This window comes from Phacochoerus africanus, chromosome 9, assembly GCF_016906955.1.
Source record: "Phacochoerus africanus isolate WHEZ1 chromosome 9, ROS_Pafr_v1, whole genome shotgun sequence".
NCBI lineage: Eukaryota > Metazoa > Chordata > Mammalia > Artiodactyla > Suidae > Phacochoerus > Phacochoerus africanus.
Genome location: NC_062552.1, coordinates 20,959,971 through 20,979,344, shown reverse-complemented (window position 1 = coordinate 20,979,344; position 19,374 = coordinate 20,959,971). Strand labels below are relative to the sequence as shown.

The 19,374-nt window shown below is 46.2% G+C and overlaps 1 protein-coding gene and 1 long non-coding RNA gene across 5 annotated transcripts; one reads left to right on the top strand and one right to left on the bottom strand.

The window, feature by feature from the left end:
* Positions 1-324: 324 nt before the first annotated feature.
* On the bottom strand, positions 325-12,728 carry LOC125136155 (butyrophilin subfamily 2 member A2-like). Of its 3 annotated transcripts, XM_047796849.1 has the most exons (9): positions 12,650-12,721; positions 12,044-12,173; positions 10,730-11,077; positions 4,997-5,278; positions 3,397-3,564; positions 2,911-2,931; positions 2,785-2,811; positions 996-1,060; positions 325-797 (listed from the first exon to the last, which is right to left on the bottom strand). In XM_047796849.1, the coding sequence occupies exons 2-9, from the start codon at positions 12,126-12,128 to the stop codon at positions 438-440; spliced, it is 1,356 nt and encodes a 451-aa protein (XP_047652805.1). In that variant the 5' UTR covers positions 12,129-12,173; positions 12,650-12,721; the 3' UTR covers positions 325-437. The 3 variants fall into 3 exon arrangements, with proteins under 3 accessions (XP_047652805.1, XP_047652803.1, XP_047652804.1); XM_047796847.1 differs by having other exon boundaries at positions 325-1,060; XM_047796848.1 differs by lacking the exon at positions 12,044-12,173 and having other exon boundaries at positions 325-1,060; positions 12,650-12,728.
* A 138-nt stretch (positions 12,729-12,866) lies between these two features.
* Positions 12,867-19,328, top strand: LOC125136232 (uncharacterized). 2 transcript variants are annotated; one of them, XR_007137129.1, is made up of 3 exons: positions 12,867-13,084; positions 17,106-17,332; positions 17,949-19,328. It is a non-coding gene; the product is annotated as an uncharacterized LOC125136232 (long non-coding RNA). The 2 variants fall into 2 exon arrangements; XR_007137130.1 differs by lacking the exons at positions 17,106-17,332; positions 17,949-19,328 and adding an exon at positions 14,670-15,414.
* The last annotated feature ends 46 nt before the right edge of the window (positions 19,329-19,374 follow it).

Sequence of the window (19,374 nt, the reverse complement as noted above, 5' to 3'; positions counted from 1 at the left end):
GGCACAACCACATCCATCGCCTTGATCCACCTCTCTGGTCTTACCTCCTCCATCTCTGACCTCCCTGCGTGGTTTCCCCTTCCCCTCTTACATCCTGATTGTCGTGTTGCTCTCACCCCAAATCCACATATCTGATGCCAACTCCATAGCAGGCTGACTGTGTCCCTCTGATGCTAAAGCAGCCAGTTTTCTGCCTGTCACATGCTTCTTGATTGGCAGACATGTGGCAGTACTAGTGTTCCTGAGACTGGACCCTGCCCCGTGGTTACATGCAAGTGACTTATTAGAGCAACAGCCTCATGAGGGAGACATGGAGCTGGAGCTTGTAGATGTCCAGGGGACCTCTGGAGGAGATTCTCTTCCATGACCAGAAGGAAGGAGGGTGGTTCTCCTCCAGGGGACGCTACGCTGTGATAGTAGAGGTGGCCTGGGCTTCTCTACTTGGCTCTGAGACCAGGGAATTGGTCCCAGAGGCTGTGGTGGGTCTCTGCCCTGTGAAGGACCAGGCCGCCCTCAGGCACCGTGACCCCCTGGGCGCCTGTAAATGCTGGACAGATAAAGAGGGGGCTGTCATCAGACCCCAGCCTCAAGAAGGGCCTCAGGGGCTCAGAGAAGGGCGAACGGGGACAGGTATAGATGTGCGACCTGTCCCTCATGTTATAGAAGGACACATCTCCAGCTTCATAGTCCAGGAAGACGCCCACTCGGTGAAGGCGTTCTTTCAAGGGGACAATCTTCTCAGGGGAGGACAGGGCACGGTACTGGTTCCCAAACATCTCCAGGGTCCAGAAGCCATTCTGAGGAAGCAGTAGGATCTCTCCTTTCCTCTCAACACTGTTTCTACAAACCCCCACAGCCCACACCATCACGTTTTCAACCTCCACCTCCCAGTAATGTCTCCCTGAGGAGAAGCTCTCTAGGCCCAGGACGCAAGGCTGACAGTCAAACCTCTCCGGGTTGTCAGGCACGCTCTGCCTGGAGGGGCCCCGCCTCACCCTTCTCCGGTCCTCTGACAGGAAGAGCTCGGGATGGGCGGTGTCTGGGTCCAGGACCACATCCGCTGCAGAGGAAATCTCAGGTTTAGGCCTGGGGTCCTGGGAGATTATGGTCCCTGGTGCCCCAAAATCTGCTTGTCCATGAAGGCCCCTGATCCTGAGTCCTAAGCAGCTCAAAGAGGGAATTACTAAGGCTGTACTTCTACCTCTTGAGTGGCAGGAACACAGCCTCAGGTAGAGGAAAACTGGGGCTCTAAGACATATAGAAAGGGTAGCCAATGAGCTGAAATAAACAGCTTCCGCTTTCTCTCATCTTTCTCAGATATGTCCTTTTTCTATTCAATATATGATCTCTGGGACTCTCTTTAGTTAAAAACTTTCCCACTTGGCTTAAACTAGGAAAGAGGTCCTATCCCGCTCCCCCTCTCCCAATTAGGCCATTAAGGCGAATTTCTCCCTACACATATAAGGGTGATCAAGGGTCCCTACACTGGTCCTCAGTGTTCTTCCAGTTTAACCAGGTGACAACTGACTTAAATGACTAACAAAGGCACCCTTCAAAGGGTAGAGAAGGGTAATGTCCCCCAAAGTCAACCTGTTGCCTGAGAAGTATGCGTGACAAAAGGCAGGCTTTGCTTTAATAACATGGGTCTAGGAGTTCCCGTCATGGCTCAGTGGTTAACAAATCCGACTAGGAACCATGAGGTTGCAGGTTTGATCCCTGGGCTTGCTCAGTGGGTTAAGGATCTGGCATTGCCGTGAGCTGTGGTGTGAGTCGAAGACGTGGCTTGGATCCCGCATTGCTGTGGCTCTGGTGTAGGCTGGTGGCTACAGCTTCGATTCGACCCCTAGCCTGGGAACCTCCATATGCCACAGGGAGCAGCCCAAGAAATGGCAAAAAAAAAAAAAAAAAAAAAGACAAAAAGAAATAATGACGTGGGTCTAAAGTCTGCAGCTATGACCTCTCGGGATATAAGAAAGGCTTCAGATCCCCAACATTCTGCAGGTCTCTCCCATCTGCAGTTACTATTACTTAATCAGTCTACTTGGAGAAAAAGAAAATCATTTAAACACAATGATTTTGTGTTAGAAGTGGATACGTCTGACTATGATCATTCTGAAATTCAAAAGAGGAAGGTCCAAGTGCCATGGGATCTTGTAGAACCTGGATTCTCTGATGCTTTTCAGCAGAAGGACAAATCACAAAACTCAGTGCTCATTAGGACCAGGCAATTGGACCCCAGTGCTCATTAGGACCAGGCAATTGGACCCCGTGCTCTGTCGCTTGCCCAGATCCCCTCCCCTGACAGGCTAGATACAGAGTGTTCGTGTTCTCTTTGAGCAAGAAGGCATTTCTGTCACCTGCTGGTACATCCCTGAGATGGGCCTGGGAATTAATGGCTTCCACTTTCACTGTTTAGAATACACCATCTCCCAGGTTGTAAATACCTAAGCCAGTATTGTCTTCTTTCAGCTTAATCCAAGATCCAAAGAGCAATGGCTATTAAAATGTAATCTGGCCAAAGGTCTACTATATATGGTAGACCTTTGATAGTCATGGATGTAATTGTTCTAAAGAAGAAAGGATGGTGGGAAGTAAGCTATAGAGCTGGGTAAGAGCTGTAGGGATTCTGGCAGCAGAGGTAGGATCCAGCTTTGGGTGGGATGCTGCTCATGAACCCTCCACGCAGCCAGCCTTGGGCCCCCTTGTTCATCTGCTCTAATGTGTCCTGTTGGCTGGCTGGTGGGGCGAAAGCTCAGGATCTGAGGGAATGTCTGAGGCGCTCACCCGCATGTAGGAGACTTCTTCTCCATCCTGCAACGGGACAGGCAGAGAAGTGAGCTTCATGAGATAATGGCTAACCGAGCGGAATACAAATCATGCAGGGGTTAGTTCAGGAAATGTCAAACTTACGCAATTCTTCTTGAAGTTGCTCTGAAAAAGAAACAGAACCAAATGAATGTCCTCAAGAGAACTAAGAGAATTTGTGTTTGTCCTAAATGATGAAAAGCTGGCCCTTTCTATGAATGTTATCCCTCCCCACCCCACCCCAGCTACCTAGGGAATTGTCAAGATACCAGAAATGTTATATGACCAGGTGGCTGGATAGTAGCTGTACTTATTCATGTTTGCTTTTGTTCAACAGCATAGGGCTATATGTAGCCAGGTGAATGGATGCAACATTGGCAGAATGGAAGAAAGCAAGGTGGGAAGGATTCATTAGTAGGACAGGAGTTTCAAGCCCTTGCTGGGGCCTTTAATCATTTCCTCTCTCTGTTACCCAGGCTCCTAGCTGCCTGAGCTGTGTCTTCTGTATGACAGTGAACTGTCTTCCTACTCTTTTACCTTTTTTTTGATGTTCTTTCTCTTTTTCCACACAATCTTTCCCTAGTTCCTTACGTGCAATTTCTTTCTCTTCATTTTCAACCTCCTTTTGTACCGACGGAATCTCTTTTTCCCTATGGAGTTTCTTGATGAGACAGATGGTCGCAGAGACAAAAAGAAGCAGAGAAGGCAGGACGACAGTCAGGGCCACCATCCAGGGAGATGTGCTGGGAGTAAAGGAATCTGAAAAGGGAACCCCCAAAATGTTCCATTTAGTGAGAAAAAGGACCTCCAGGGTGAAAGCCCCTCTCTCAGACACCCCAGTTAGGGAAAGAGACTTTGGCTCTGCACTGGCTCACCCCACAGTGATCGCCAGGGTCAGGGGCCCAGCAAACAAAAAGAAAACAGTTACACCTGGAGTCACCGTGGGTAGGGGACAGGGTGACTGAGACCTAACCAGCCATACTGAATCAGTACAGCCACCATCCCTTCTTGCCTGGAATACTGCAATGCCCTCCTCCTTGCTTCTGCCCGTACCCTCTGTGGTCCTCAGCACAGCAGCCGAAGTGAGATCATGTTATTTCTTTACTCAAAATGCTGCAATGTTTCCTATCTCACGCAAACTAAAAGCCTAAGTCCATTTGTGGCCCTGTGTGATCTGGACCTGTTGCCTCTATGAATGAATTTCTCTTCCAACTCTCCCTGCATTCAGTCCATTCCAGCCACACCTGCCTCTCAGTGTGTATGTGTGGGTGGGGTGGGGTCCTTGAAACTGCCAGCTATGCTCCGGCCTCAATGCTTTGCACATGCTGTTCCTGCCACTTGGCTTGCTCAGTCCTCAAACACCTGCATGGCTCACTCCTTGCTTTCCATGAAGCCCTCCGTGATCATCCCATTTACAATTAAAACTGCCTTATGCCCCTAATGCGCCCTACCCCTTCCTCCATTATTATTTTTTCTACAGTACTTATCACCATCTGATATAATCCACAATTTATTTCACTCCCTGTTTTAATGAATGATTTCATTTCCTGCCTACACTGGCTATAATGAGGGCAGGTATCTTCATGTATGTTGTTTATTATTATCTTTGGTTTCTAGAACAGTGTCTTGAACATAGGAGATGCTTGTTAAGTATTTGTTTAATAAATTTATGGGAATATCTATAGTCAGAGAATTTTTCCAGCTCGGGCCCTTGGGAAATCTCCTGAGCAGGAAGGAAGGGTTTCAACAGACACCACCTGCCCATACCACTGTCCATTGTTTTATGATTGTTCCAGATGTTTGAAAATTGCTGCAGGTCAAGCAAAATTATTAAAATTCTTGATCATCAATGTTATATAATCTAATAAAGTGAAAATAAAAGTTATTGTTAAAATCTTAAGAAAAAAAAAAAAAGAAAGAAAATTGCTGCAGGATAAGAACCATAACGGGGGCGGGGGGGGGGGGGATCAGATTTACCCTCAGAGAAGAGGCTTTCTACTCCTGTGTTTTGATACGATTTGATTTTCCTCTTGTGTTAAGAATCGAGGCCTTGGCTCGGCTGCATTCTCCAGCTCTTCAGGGCCCAAGACCCTTCCACCCACCCCACCTCCCCATCCCCATGCTGGGCTCCCATCTGTCGGCTGAGGATCCTGCCTCCATGAGGTGAGCCTCCAGAGAGCGGGGGACTAACCTGGAATGAAAATCACAGTTTCCTTCTCCTGGTTGAGCAGGGTGTTGTTGATGGAGCAGGACACGTTCCTCACAGAGTGGTCCCTGATGATCACAGCCAAGGTGACCAGGAAGAGGCCATCTGCATTTGCAGGGTAAGCCTCGTCCAGGGAGGGCATGATCTCACCATAAGGGTCCCTCCACACCGCGTGGGGTTGTGGGTACCATCCTGTAGATGTGCACTCCAGCCGGATGCTTCCATCTTCATGGCCCTTCATTTCAATAATGGGCTTAGAGCCCAGGCCTGGGGAGAGAGACCAGGGCTCAGCTCAAGGGGTAATGGTATCTTAGCCAGTGTCTTAGAAGATCAGCTCTTAGTGACGAGAGCCAAGGGAAGGGAGGAGAAAGCAAGAGTACAGTGTCCAGAGAAACTGATTATGCATATTCCAGGCACTCTCTTCTGAGAAAGGAGAAAGAAAGGAATGAAAAGAGGGAGGAGAAAGTAAGGAGGAAAGGAGGAAAGAAAACAGTGACCTTGGAGAACACCAGGAGACCAACATGGCTAAAAAATTGTGCAATCTTTGAGCTGGGGGTTGGGCAGGATTACAGTTGCACTTTTCTTTTCTTTCTTTCTTTCTTTCTTTCTTTTTTGCCATTTCTAGGGCCGCTCCCAAGGCATGTGGAGGTTCCCAGGCTAGGGGGCCTAATCGGAGCTGTAGCTGCCGGCCTACGCCAGAGCCGAGTCTGCAACCCACACCACAGCTCACAGCTCTGCTGGATCCTTAACCCACTGAGCAAGGCCAGGGATCGAACCTGCAACCTCATGGCTCCTGGTCCGATTCGTTAACCACTGAGCCGCAAAGGGAATTCCTACAATTGCACTTTTCTTTGTGCTCCACTGACAGACCCTGTTACAGGAGCAAGCATCTCTCTGCCTCCTAATAAATGTTTCTTGATTGATTCATTCAGCTAGAGATTTTAATTTTCTCACTTCTGGTTGGGTGTTTCTACTGTGACCAGAAACAAGTAGGTTGGAGATTTTCCTTTCTGCCTTGGGAGAACTTAATAGCTTTGAATTCCTGAAGTTCTAGGTTAAGGCAATAAGGACAGAAACCTGCCAGGCTGGCAGAATCTTAAGAAATTTTTGACCTCAAGACACTGTCCCTCTTCTGGTGTAGGGTTTCACATCACCACAGCTAGCTGATAATCACAAGGAGCTACTGGTTTGGGGGAGAATGGACAGAGCTAGCGTGCAAAGCCAACTCTTACCCCAATTCAGAAACGTGTACCTTTCTGGGGCTCAGTCATTAGGTAATTTTCTTAGAGTCCCCTGACAGTATCCACCTATTAGATCTGGATGCTCCTGGGGTCCTTAAGATAACAATATCACCTCCTTATTGCCAGCTCAGTGGGTTAAGAATCTGACTAGTATCCATGAGGATGTGTGTTCCAGCCCTGGCCTCTTCCAGTCCTGGCCTCGCTTAGTGGGTTAAGGATTCAGCGTTGCCGTGAGCTGTGGTGTAGGTTGCAGACTGCAGCTCTGATTCAACCCCTAACCTGGGAACTTCCATATGCTGAAGGCGTGGCCCTTAAAAAAAAAAAAATCCAAGTCTTCTTAACTTATTCTATCTTTATAAAAGACAACACCAGATATGACCGAGCTGCAAATGCATGGTCCTGAGAGACCTCCCAGGAATCCAGCAATTATCCAAACTTCTTTTTAAGGAATTCCTTTGTTCAGATGATCCAACAAATTATACCAAAGACAAAATTAAGGCAGTCACATAAGTCTTACTGCTTCCCGCTCAATTTGATCTTTTCAAGATGGAAAAATAAAATAGTTGCATGTTGAAAGAAATTCTGAAGTGGAGTAAGAGTCAAAAGAACTCGACACATTGGAAAGAAATCTTACAAATCGTTCTGGGGGGGGAATTCAATAAAGGTAAACATGAGACAATAGACCTAACAACACTAGCCAGCCAATTAACCAAGCCCCAAAACAGCAACAAAAAACCTACTATACAACTTAATTCAGAGTGCGGCCCACAAGGCCAGGGTCATGTTTACAGGAAAACAATGGAAAATTCCTGCCACACATGAACCCATGTTGGTCAGCCGTGCAGTGTTGCTGCCAACAGAGGACGCAGGGGTGGAGAAACCCTTCTTCAATGATATTTTGTATTAATCAGATATAAAGTTGCCTTTCTGAGTATCACAGATGGGGTCTCCTACCTGTTATAGTTGAGGCCCATTGGGAAGGTGGCACTGTCTCCAAACATCACTTCTACTGGTCTGACAGAGTGAAATACCATTGATTTATGTATTATCTTAAAGGCTTTTCCAATTTTCAAGCATTTCTTTTAAACTATAATACACTGACACTGGAAGTGAGGTCCTACTTAACACCAATAAGCTCGTAGAAATCCCAGTTAAATGCCACTTCTATTCTGAAGCCCTGTCAAATTCTCACTCATTCTCTCTGGGGCCACCAGGCTTAGTATATAATCTACTACTAAGAGTGTCAGTCACTCTTACTACAACTTGTATCTGGGGAAAGGGATAGAAGGCAAAATGAATATTTACCAAGAAATGAGATGTCCTGGGAGTTTCCTTTGTGGCTCAATGGTAAGGAATCTGACTAGTATCCATAAGGATTCAGGCTCAAGGAGTTCCGATCGTGCCGCAGTGGAAACGAATCCAACTAGGAACCATGAGGTTGCAGGTTTGATCTCTGGCCTCTCTCAGTGGGTTAAGGATCTGGCGATGCTGTGAGCTGTGGGGTAGTTTGCAGATGCAGCTTGGATCTCCCGTTGCTGTTTCTGGGACTGTGGCATAGGCCAGCAGCTGCAGCTCAGAATCAGCCCCCAGCTTGGGAACTTCCATATGCTGTGGGAGCAGCCCTGAAAAGCCAAAAAAAAAAAAAAAAAGGTGGGGGAGGGAGTGCTTGTTTATTTCTATTATCTGGTTCGATTACCTACAGTGCCTCCTGTCACTCGAAAAATTGTACAGTTTGAATGATAAACTATATGGTTCCCTATCAGGAACCCGAGAGCCCTGTGCTGTGCTAGATGGGACTTCACACTAGATCCTCTTAGGAAGCCCCAGAAATGTAGTTCACTCCCTGATTTCCTTCTGATTTTGCTCAACGGCCATCTTTTCAGAGACGCTTTCCCCAACCTCCATGCCTCCTAGCACTTTCAACCCCTTCCTTGTTTTCTTTTTTCCATAGTACTCATTACTATCTGGTATAAAATACAATTTAACTATTTCACTTATTGCTCTCTGCACCCTCCAGAATGTGAGTTTCATGAGAGAAAGCATCTTCATATATTTTGTTTACTGATTTATCCTTGGTTTCTAGAACAGTGACTTGAACATAAGAGATGCTTATTAAATATTTGTGGAATGAATTTATGAATGTCTGTGATGGGAAGGAGCCCAAGGATAAATTTCCCCATTCTGATTTTGATTTCAGCAATTCATTTATTTCACTCCTTCATTTTTTACAACTATTTATTAAGCACTTACCTATCAGGTGCCAAGCAATTTGCTAGATGCAGGAGACATAGCTGTGAATAAGTGATGGTGTTGTCAGGTCTTGATTAGTTCTGATTGTGATATGGACTCTTTGCATTTTAAAAGAATGTCTAGTAACAAAAACCTGAAAGGGTACACTTCAGTGCTGTCCATAAAAAGTTTCAGTTCACCTGGGCACATGGTCAGGTTTATATTTCCCTCTCTTGTACAGTTAGGCATAACCATGTGACTTACTTTGGTCAATGAAATGGGAGTATAAATAACGTGTTAACACTTCCCAGGCAGATGTTTTATGAGCCAGTAAGTGATGTGCTGGGCTCGCTTCCTTCAGGAGAACTGCAAAGCTCCAGGGAAGTCTGTGTGAAGCAGAGCCCACCAGACTCATGAAGGATATATTTCATATGTTAGAAATAGATCTTTGTTGTTTTAACCTACTAAGATTTGAGGGCTACTTGCTATTGGAGCATAACCTAGCTGATCCTGACAAATGCAGGCATCAAAGATGATTAAAAGCACAGACTAATTAGAGGCTCATGGGCAAAGGTTAAAAAAGAAAAAAAACTCAGGAATTCCCGTCATGGCTTAACCATGAGGTTGCAGGTTCGATCCCTGGCCTCCATCAGGGGGTTAAGGATCCGGCGTTGTCATGACCTGTGGTGTAGCTTGCAGACATGGCTCGGATCCCGTGTTGCTGTGGCTCTGGCGTAGGCTGGTGGCTACAGCTCCAATTAGACCCCCTAGCCTGGGAACCTACATATGCTTCAGGAGCGGCCCTAGAAAAGGTAAAAAGACAAAAAAACCCAGATCTCAGGCTTAGAATAGAGATAGCTCAGGCATGATGGAATGACTACTTACAGCTTGATGGAGCAGATTCATTTATTCATTCAATAATATTTGTTGAGTGCCTATGAGGTTCCAGGTTCTATTCTAAAGATACAGCAGGAGCAAAATAGAACACAATCCTTAAGTCTACATTGTAGTGGAAAAGACATAATAGGATAAATAAGATGCATATTCTGTTAGAAGATGCTGTGCGCTGAGGAAAAAAATAGGGAAGGTGGATGAAAAGGGTCAGAGATGGTCTTAGAGCCTCACAGTCATGGAAAAGAACTTTCTAGAAAGAAAAAAACATCGAAATCACATGTAAAAAAGTTGACCTTGGACTTAATGAAAAATGTACGGAGCATCATACATGATTGGTAGGCACATATATTGGTACAAACACTTTGGAAAAAAAATTGTAGTATCTATTGAGGATAAAGATAAATATTTCTCATTGTACAGCTGCAAAGATATCACAGGAATTTTGAGAAGCAGCATGTTGTGGACTGAACTGAATTTTGTCTCTGAAAAATTCGTTTGTTGAAGCCTTAACTTCCAAGATCCTAGAATGTGATTGTATTTGGAGAGAGGGCCTTTACAGAGGTAGTTAAGTTAAAATGAAGCTGTTAGGGTGGGCCCTAATCCAATCTGCTGGTGCCCTTATAAGATTAGGACACACCAAGAAAGACATCAGGGATGGGTACCCACAGAGGAAAGACCACTTGAAGACACAGAGAGGAGACCACGTGAGGACCCAGAGAGAAGGTGGCCAGCTGCAAGCCAAGGAGAAAAGCCTCAGGAGAAACCAAACCTGCCAACAGCTGGATCATGGACTTCCAGCCTCCAAAACGGTGAGAAAATACCTTTCTGCTGTTTAAGCCACTCAGTCTATGTATTTTGCTATGACAGCCCTAGTGAACTTAAACAATCAGGTGAACGCAGTGTTTTATTTGTTAACCTGAGTAGTGGTTACATGGGTTATGGTTCATAATAATTCAATAATCTGTACATTAGTGTTCTATGAGTTTTTCCGTCTGAGTATTATATTTCACAATAAAAATGTCTAGTTCTAAAACACATTACTGAGAAAGATGATCAGCCATCTCTAAGAAGGTATAAGAAAAATTTGCAGGGATTAAGCATTCTCTGCTGCTCAAGGCTGCAGCTAAGTTCTGTGTGTGAGTCTCAAGAGTCTATGCCCACTACTTGGCAGAAAAAAAAAACAAACCCCAAAAAACACACGCATTGGGCCCTTGAGCAGGGGAAGACCCACCCTCGCTGTTTAAAGAGGATTCTAGGCAAAAATCCACAGGTCTGCAGGGAGCCTGAGGTGAGGAGAAAAACTTTCCCTGAGAGTCACACTGAGAAAGCAACCAAGCAAAATGAAAGGACGTACCTGCCACCTTCAGGCTCGTGATGGCCTCGTCATAGGATCTGCCTTCTTGGAAATAACATCGGTAATCGCCATTGTCATGGGCTGTGACATTGTGTATGATCAGCGCCACGTTCCCCCTGGTGATATCTTCGCTTACAAAGGTTGTTCTTCCCCGGTACTCCTCCATCTGCTCCTCCGTCTTCTCCCGCCCGCCCTTGTACACGAACACCGCAGGCGAAAACTGCTTCCGGAACCAGCGCACTTCCATTTCCTCAGCGTTTTTCTCCGGTGACAGGTGGCAGGGTAAACGGGTGTTTTCTCCCACCATGGCCAGGACTGGATCAGTGGGTCCCAGGACAGTAAACGGGACTGTTCAACACAACAAAGAATCAGACCAGGGCACCAGCCACCAACTGTGGCAGGAAAGGAGGTTGATATTCCAGGAGACAGACACCTTCTATTCCCAGCTGAGGACTCGGAGTCGAGAGATTCGGCTGATTGGTACTGACAAATACTTAGAAGGGTACTAGGGGTGTCTATTGAGGGTGCTAATGCTTCATGAACAATCAAGACGCACACCCTGAGCACCCACACTGACCCCGAGCTTACAGAGGTTTTCTTCCATCCCCTGATCTAGCACAGTGCATAGAAAATGGGGTAAATTTGAGCTGTCCAATACGATAGCCACCAGATAGTCCCAGTTAAAGCACGCTGTGCATGTAAAATACGCACGATTTTGAAAATTTAAAATTAAATAGTGTTGGAGTTCCCATCATGGTGCAGTGAAAACGAATCCCACTAGGAACCATGAGTTGGGGTTCCATCCCTGGCCTTGCTCAGTGGGTTAAGGATCTGGCATTGCTGTGAGCTGTGGTGTAGGTTGCAGACTCGGCTGGGGATTTGATGTGGCTGTGGCTGGCATCTGTAGCTCTGACTGGACCCCTAACCTGGGAACCTCCATATGTCACAGATGAGGCCCTAAAAAGCAAAAAAAAAAAAAAAACCACCCCAAATTAACTTAATGTTAACTGTCTCACTGTCAACATTTTACATGAATTAAGTTTGAATAATATTTTGGTTATTTGGAGTTAAATATATAATGAAAGTTTGTTTCATCTCTTTCTTTTACTTTTTAAAATGTAGCTACTAAGAGTTTTTAGGTTATATACACAGCTTGCCCTTGTGGCTCTCGGTGGATTGGCTAATGGAGTGCACTGGAACGCATGAAAGGATAGGTGGCAAACTGCAGCCCTTCTTTACTCTTCCTCCTGGCAGACTGAAGTGTTGATTTTCCTTTCTGATAAGTCAGTAGGAGCTAGTGGCATGCACCCCTACCTGAGACCGGTGCAAACGAGCTGAGGAGGTGGAAGAAGAGAAGGGAGCCTGGCAGGGAGAAATGCGAAGAAGCAACTGGCTCCATAAAGCACCAAAGACGAAACACCCACCAGAGGCAGGGACTGGAGGCCTAGGAGACAATCAGCCAAGGAGACTTGGCACCACAGTTTTGATTTAGGTCAAGCTTTCCTGTAACCCTTGTTGGTATCATCAGCGCCCCAATGTCTGTCTTGGGCGGCCCCCTTCCTCTCCCAGTTCAGCTATCTCCCGACAGAATGATTCATCAGCACCTCACGGAATAAGCCCACACTGCAAAGATGGAGAAGGCAGTTTTCCTTCTTCCTTGGCTCACTTCTCCGGATAGAGTTGAGTTTCTTCGATGTCACTTGATATTCTTCCTTACCCTCCCTCCCCCCTGAGAATTAGGGTGGAATCTAGGTCAAGCAAAGGGGCAGAGAGCCTCCCCCCGCCCCGGAAGCATCCCCTCCCAGGAAGCCCGCCAGTCCAGCCTATCCGGTTCTGTCCACTTCCTCCACCCGCCCCCCTCCGCCGCCTACCACACCCCTACTCCATCCTGAGCCGGAGCGTGTCCTCTCCTTTTACTACCTTTTAGAATTAACTTCTGTGTTTTCTTTTCTCCTCTGACGCTCAAACGATGATTTTCTGGTTGTCCCTTCTAAGCCGACCATGGGCACGACTCGACCAAATCGTCCCGAAAGCAAAAAGGCTTTTTTCTCCTTCTGCAGCTGGTCGCGGCTCGGGAACTGCGGGACCTGGGATCAGGCCCACTCGGCAACCACAGTCACAAGATTTCCTATGAATGATTTAGAGCCGCTATGGGTCAGCCAGCCAATGGCGTCCCTGAGCCTACTTTCTCATTGGTTACTGGGTAGAATACACGGACCAGTTTGGGAATTAAAATCGCACAGCTGCTCCGAGCCTTTTTAAAATTTCCTTTTTCAAGATACTTTTCGTTTTTAAAAAGCCTTGAGATTCCCCGTGGATTGTGGCATTGCTGCTAATCACCAGGAGAGGCCTCCCGTAAGTAGAAATGTGTGTGTGTGTGTGTGTCTGTCTGTCTGTCCGTCTGTCTAGTGCTTGGGGTTGGGGTGTGGGGAGGTGATGATGTAAACATAAGCATATCTCACAATTTCACATGTTTCTTAGTCCCCAGTGGGATGAACCCCAGTTGCCCACATGATAACGGACTGATTAAAGTACACTTAATGTCATTTTTCACTTACTTGGCTTTTCTCTTTTTATTTGTTCCCCAACTTGGGTTCCCTGTAATCACTTCTCAAAGAGACAACCTGACCCCAAGTCTTTGACTCAGAGTCAGCTTTTGGGGAACCCAAGAGATGAGATTAGGTAGAAATTTCACCATACATCAACAGTAAGCATTATCTTTTCTGCAAAAGGACACTCTGACCTGTATACCTGGGTCTAGTAAGCAAATATAGGGTTACAGATAAAATTTCCAAAAAGACTCACTCTCATTAAGATTCATAGGACTCTCTCCAGTCAAGGAGGCCCTTAGTGTGTACTGGATGGAGGGCTCCTTCAGAGTGAGCAAGGTGGTGACTGCGTGCAGTAGGCTGAAGAGTTCCCACCATAATCTTAACAACCCGTGATGTATCTTTACACCTTACGTGGCACAAGAGACCTTACAGATAGAAATAAAGTTATGAATATTTTTATTGTGTTTTTATTTATTTATTTTTGGCCATGGTGTGCAGCAGCTTGAGGTGGGATCTCAGTTACTGGGCCAGAGATTGAACCCAGGCCACAGTGGTGTAAGCACCAAAATCCTAACCACTAGACCACCAGGGAACTCCCCAAGGATATGGATCTTAAAGTAGGAAAATTATCCTGGATTCATAGGATGATTATTCTGGATTACCTGGGTGAACTCAATAGTAATCTCTCTGGAGTTCCTATTGTGGCTCAGAGAGTTAAGAATCCAACTAATATCCATGAGGATGCAGGTTCAATCCCTGGCCTAGCTCAGTGGGTTAATGATCCGGTGTTGCCATGAGCTGTGGGGTAGGGTGCAGACTCGGCTCTGATCTGGCACTGCTGTGGCAGTGGTGTAGGCCAGCAGCTACAGCTCTGATTTGACCCCTAGTCTGGGAACCTCCATTTGTCTCAAGTGTGGCCCTAAAACAAACAAACAAACAAACAAAAATAGTAATCTCTAGGGTAGGAAGACAACACAAGTTGTGTGTTTGGCTCTGGGCCTGGCATGGAGGAAGTGCCTAATGTTATGCTAGCTGCCATGCCTTTTCTATGCTAAGGACCATGCTGGGGGCTTTACATGCTACCATTCCCACTTTCCATCTTTCTCCACTCTATTCTGGGTCCCAGGAATCTGTCCTCTTTCAGCAGTATCCCTGGGCTCACTTGCCTCTGGTCACCTGTTGGGTTTGGCTAATGGGAGGTACCAGCCAAAGATTGGAAGGAGAAAGAAGAGAGAGGGTTGTTGTCCTTGAGGAGTAATTGACTCACCGGCTTGAAAGAGGGCCTTCTTCCATTCTGAAAAAAAGGAGATACATAAGGAAAATTCATTAATTTTGTCTTTCTCTCACCCATTCTCCTCACTAAGCCTTTTCTGTGTCCCTTTCTTCAGTCTCTTCCAGTGTCCAGCCTCCCTCATCTACGGTTCTGACAGATCAAGCATAAAACTCCTCAAAAAATGTGTACTTCCTTCACCCCATCATGCTCTGGTTGCAGGGGACATGGCCAGGCTATGCGAGGCCGTGTGCCTGTGTGCCAGCAGGGTGAGAGGCAATGGAAAGTGCCCAGATGCTGTATCTGAAGGTCCTCTGAGGCTGCGGAAAAGCTGGAGTGGTATCCTCCCTGGGAAATGAGCCTCTGGGTCAGATCTGAGTATTCCTACCAGGAACGCCAATGGATCACACGGCAGAAAAAGTGTTTACATGCTGAGTATACCTGTGCCAGGAAACTCAAAGGGCATCCAGGTCACTCACAAGCATAAGCTTGAGACTTCGCCCCACCTACAGTGGAAGAAAAGGAGAGACGTCAACTGAACTGTCTTTTCCTTTCTCTTCCTTTTGCATCCATCTCTCCTTTTTGACCATCCTCCCCTTCCTACCTCTGCCCTCTGCCTGTTCAACTCTCCCCTCCCTTACCTCTTCCTTGTATCAAGTGTAGGACATCCATCACCAGTCACTGGGTCAATGTTTTCCTGGCTGGGCAGAGGGGTCCCTGTGTGTATGCATTCCTGTACATGTATCCTAGAATCCATCTATCTCAATTTGTGTTATTTCTTGCTTCCTTCTGAAAAGAATTGGGCAATTCAATGAAGAAATTTTGAGATACTATTTTTTTAAAAAGATTTATACAGCAACTGAGTCACTGTGGCTACTGCTCTTTCTTTCTTTTTCCATACCCATAAATGTGGAAGATCCTGAGCTAGAGATCAAACCTATGCCACAGTAGTGGCCCAAGCTGTAGCGGTGACAAATCCTTAACCTTCTGTGCCACCAGGGAACTCTTACTGCACTTTTTAAGAGATGCTTTTCTCTTTCCCTGTCTGATTTTCTTTTTCTTCTTCTTCTTTTACTTATTTATTTTTTTTTAGGGCTGCACCCTCAGCCTATGGAAGTTCCCAGGCTAGGGGTCTAATTGGAGCTGCAGGTGCTGGCCTATGCCACAGCCACAGCCACACCAGATCTGAGCCATGTCTGCAACCTACACCACAGCTCACAGCAACACAGGATCCTTAACCCACTGAGTGAGGCCAGGGATTCAATCCGAGCCCTCATGGATAATAGTCAGGTTCTTTACTGCTGAGCCACAATGGGAACTCCCCCTCTGATTTTCTTAAATCTTGTATTCTTTGTTTTCTTCTCAGTAGCCTGCAGATTATGTAAAGCAACCAGTGAGGTTCCAGGTATAGGGAAGGCACTTCTTATATGGAGTTCCATTCTCCTCGCCCCTTTTCCTTTGGCATTCCCTGGCTATTCTGAGATGCATTATTAGGCTTAAGAGTGTGTGAACACCTCATAGAAGGAGATTGAGTGTCCTTTTCACCATTAAAACACACACACACACACACACACACGATTCTCCCCACCACTAATTCCCCCCATTAGCCACCCATATTTCTTTCCTTGGGGGAAAGGATCCAGAACATTCCGCAGCCCAGGACAGAGTTAGGGGCTGAGAAAACGGGCTGGAAAATATTTCGGCCGAGACAGTCTTAGATGCGAATGCAGAGAATATGTCAGAGCCACTCACAAGCCATGTCCTGGGTCTTTCTCCACTCTGCAAAGAAGAAAGACGATAAGTCATGAGGAGACTAAAGTGGAGGTGGGAGGATGTGCTTGGTTTCTGGGGTGGGGGTGAATCAGAACTCACTGAGTTCATGCTGGACTGACTCTGCAACCACTGAGCAAGGTGGTTGAACTCCCCCTGCTTTCTTTTTTTTTTTTTTTTGCCATTTAAACGTAAATTACGTACATTTATGACTTTATGCAATAATAGCAAAGACTGTTCTTGTGTTTCTAAGTGCATCAACATCATCAGGCACTTCTCGGAGAGTAGCGAAAAGGCCACGTGGAATCTGCACTGTTACTGAACTCGAGTAGTGAAGGGGGCGGGAGCATGACTACGTCCCGATGGGACTGAGGTGGCCCTACCTGGTCCCGCTGCCAGGCTGTTACACCTGCCTCGGGGAGGAGAGCCAAGGTTGTTTTGTGTGCATAAACCACATTGCATCTTTTACTGGATGATCACTCCCAAACTAAACCACAAGAGAAACTTCTCATTTATAAGTCAGTTATAAATTAAGAACTCCGAGGAGCTGAATGTAAGAACTTTTAAAATACTGACTGTTATGGGGATTGAGGAAGGAAGACTTCTGGAAAACGAACCTTAAAAATGACCCAGTGCCTGGATGGGCGAGTGGAGTGGGGATGGGGTGAGGTGGTTGAGCTCCCTTTGGTAAGCTTCCCTCTCAGGGTTAGATACCTTTTTTTTTTGTTCTTGCTCCTTTTCCGCCTTGGCAGTTTCTTTTTCCTCTTTCTCTCTCTTTCTCCAGGAAGAGACCTCTTTTTCCTTCTTCTGCTGCCACAGGAAGTAACTAGACACTGCAGGAAGCAGCAGTCAGGTTCTCCAAGAAAACAGCGATCCAGTGCTGCGCGCTCCTGAAGAAGGGGTCCTGCCATGGGATCCGGTGTTAGCCTCTCACCCCCAGGGCAGGGATCATGGAGTTTAGCTCCTGACCTTAAATGATCGTTCTCTTCCTAAAGTCTCAGAGAACTTTAGGTAAGACTTTAGTAAACCCTAGCAAGGGTTTATAGTTATAGCAATAACACAATATTACTACCTGTCTTGCAGTGGCTGCCTCTCACATGTGGATGTGTTACTTGAGCCTTGGAATCAAGTTTTTCCTCATTAAAATTTACAGTGGGTTACATTCTCATGGTTCAAATATCAAATCAAAAGCATAAAACGTCATCTAAGTCTCCCATCCACTCATTCTGCCCCCACAATTAAGTAGATGCTCATTAGTCAGCTTAATTTGCTGATTAAGAATGTGCACTTGGGGGAGTTCCCTTGTGGCACAACAGGTTAAAGATGCAGGGTTGTCACTGCAATGGCCATGTTGTGGTGCAGGTTTGAGGGGCCTGGATTCAAATTCTAACTCCTCTATCCAACTAGCAGTGTGACCTTGGACTAATTACTTAAACCATTCTGTTCTAGGTGTCTGAATCTGTAAAAAGGGGGTAATAGTAGAATTAATAATAATTTTGAATAGAATAATAAAACCTAATTCATAAGTTTAAAGTATTAAATTAACGCTTATAAAGGGCCTAACATAGTGAGTGCTATGCAAGTGTATATATTTAAATTTTAAAATATAAATATATCCTTGTTTCAGACACAAAGAGTTCAAAGTTGGCCGTGTCTGGATCCAGAGTCACATTGAAACTGACAGTATCAACTGTCTGAACCTAGCCAGGACGCATATTGGAACTCGAACCCACGTGTCGGGACTCGAACCCAGCCTAAACCCAGATTGGGACTTGAACCCAAGGTTTTAAATTAGAATCACTCACCCTGTGTCTGGACACACTGAGGTTCAGGTTCTTCGTGTCTCCGTGCGGAAGGACTTCAGCGAGAGACAAAGTGATAGGCAAGAAATAGATTTATTCGGATAGGACGCTTGTGAGAGATGGAAGCAGGCAGGCACCGAAGCTCTGCCCGAGGATCTGGTGGGCTACAGTTTCATCATCCAGGGGAGTGGGGGTTGGAAAAGCCTGCCTCTTCCTTTCTGGGAGTAGTAGCTCCTCCTTAGTGCCTGGTAAGGTGTGTATTCAAATCTGCAGAAGGGTGGTCCTCAAACTCTTGCCCTTGGTCTGACTATGAATGCAGGGCTCATCCCATCTCCCCACCCAAAGACCTGAGGCAATTCTCAAGGCTCCACTAATGCAGCAAACCTGCCCTGTGCTGATGGCTTTTTTGAGCAATTTATTTACTTACCGAGATCTCCCACTGTCCCCTAAGTTTTCCTCATTATCTGTGGTCCTTTACTGGGACTCCTAAAATACCTGTGTCTCCTCCATCCCTATCAACGTAAACTGCGTAAAGCGTGAGAGAGAAAAGATGCCAGGTCAAGTCTGGCATCCCAAGCTCTCAAGGACTGGGAAAAGAGGGAAGAGGAGCCGGTCCTAACCCATGAAGTTCCTATCCTTCCTCCGCAAAGTAGCTGTGGTGTAAGCCTCAAGAGCATGTTTCAGAGAGCTCCTAGGAGAGTTCAGAAACTTACAAAGAGAAGACTATCCAGAATCCCCAAATCCAGAGGACCCAGGTCCCTGGGGGCAGAGGTGGCTGATCACGAATCTTTCACTCCCACCTCATCCTCTCATCTCCCATATCATTTTGTACCACCCCTGTGGGGAAACACCTGTCCCCCATCTTTCCCTGACCCTGATATCTTGCCCTAACGCCTTCCTGGCTATGAGATAGCACATAGCAAGCATACGATTAACTGTGAGAAGTGGGCTGAAAAGGACGGAACACCAGGACATGCCAAAGTGCGGACTTTGGCAATCCGGATCAGTGCAGACACATATTGTTCTGTAGATGTTATGCATAGGTAGCTGTCCCGGTCTTCATCGTGCCCTATAGATAATGATCAGATGCTCAAAGGTTAAGAGTTAAAAAATAACTTGCTGTGTGCCTGGAGGCGGCCATGCCCTGAAACCTTTTCCCCCTTACTCACATTTTTTTTTCTTTTTTTTGTCTTTTGTTTTTATAGGGCCACACCTGCGGCTATGGAGGTTCCCAGGCTAGGGGTGTAATCG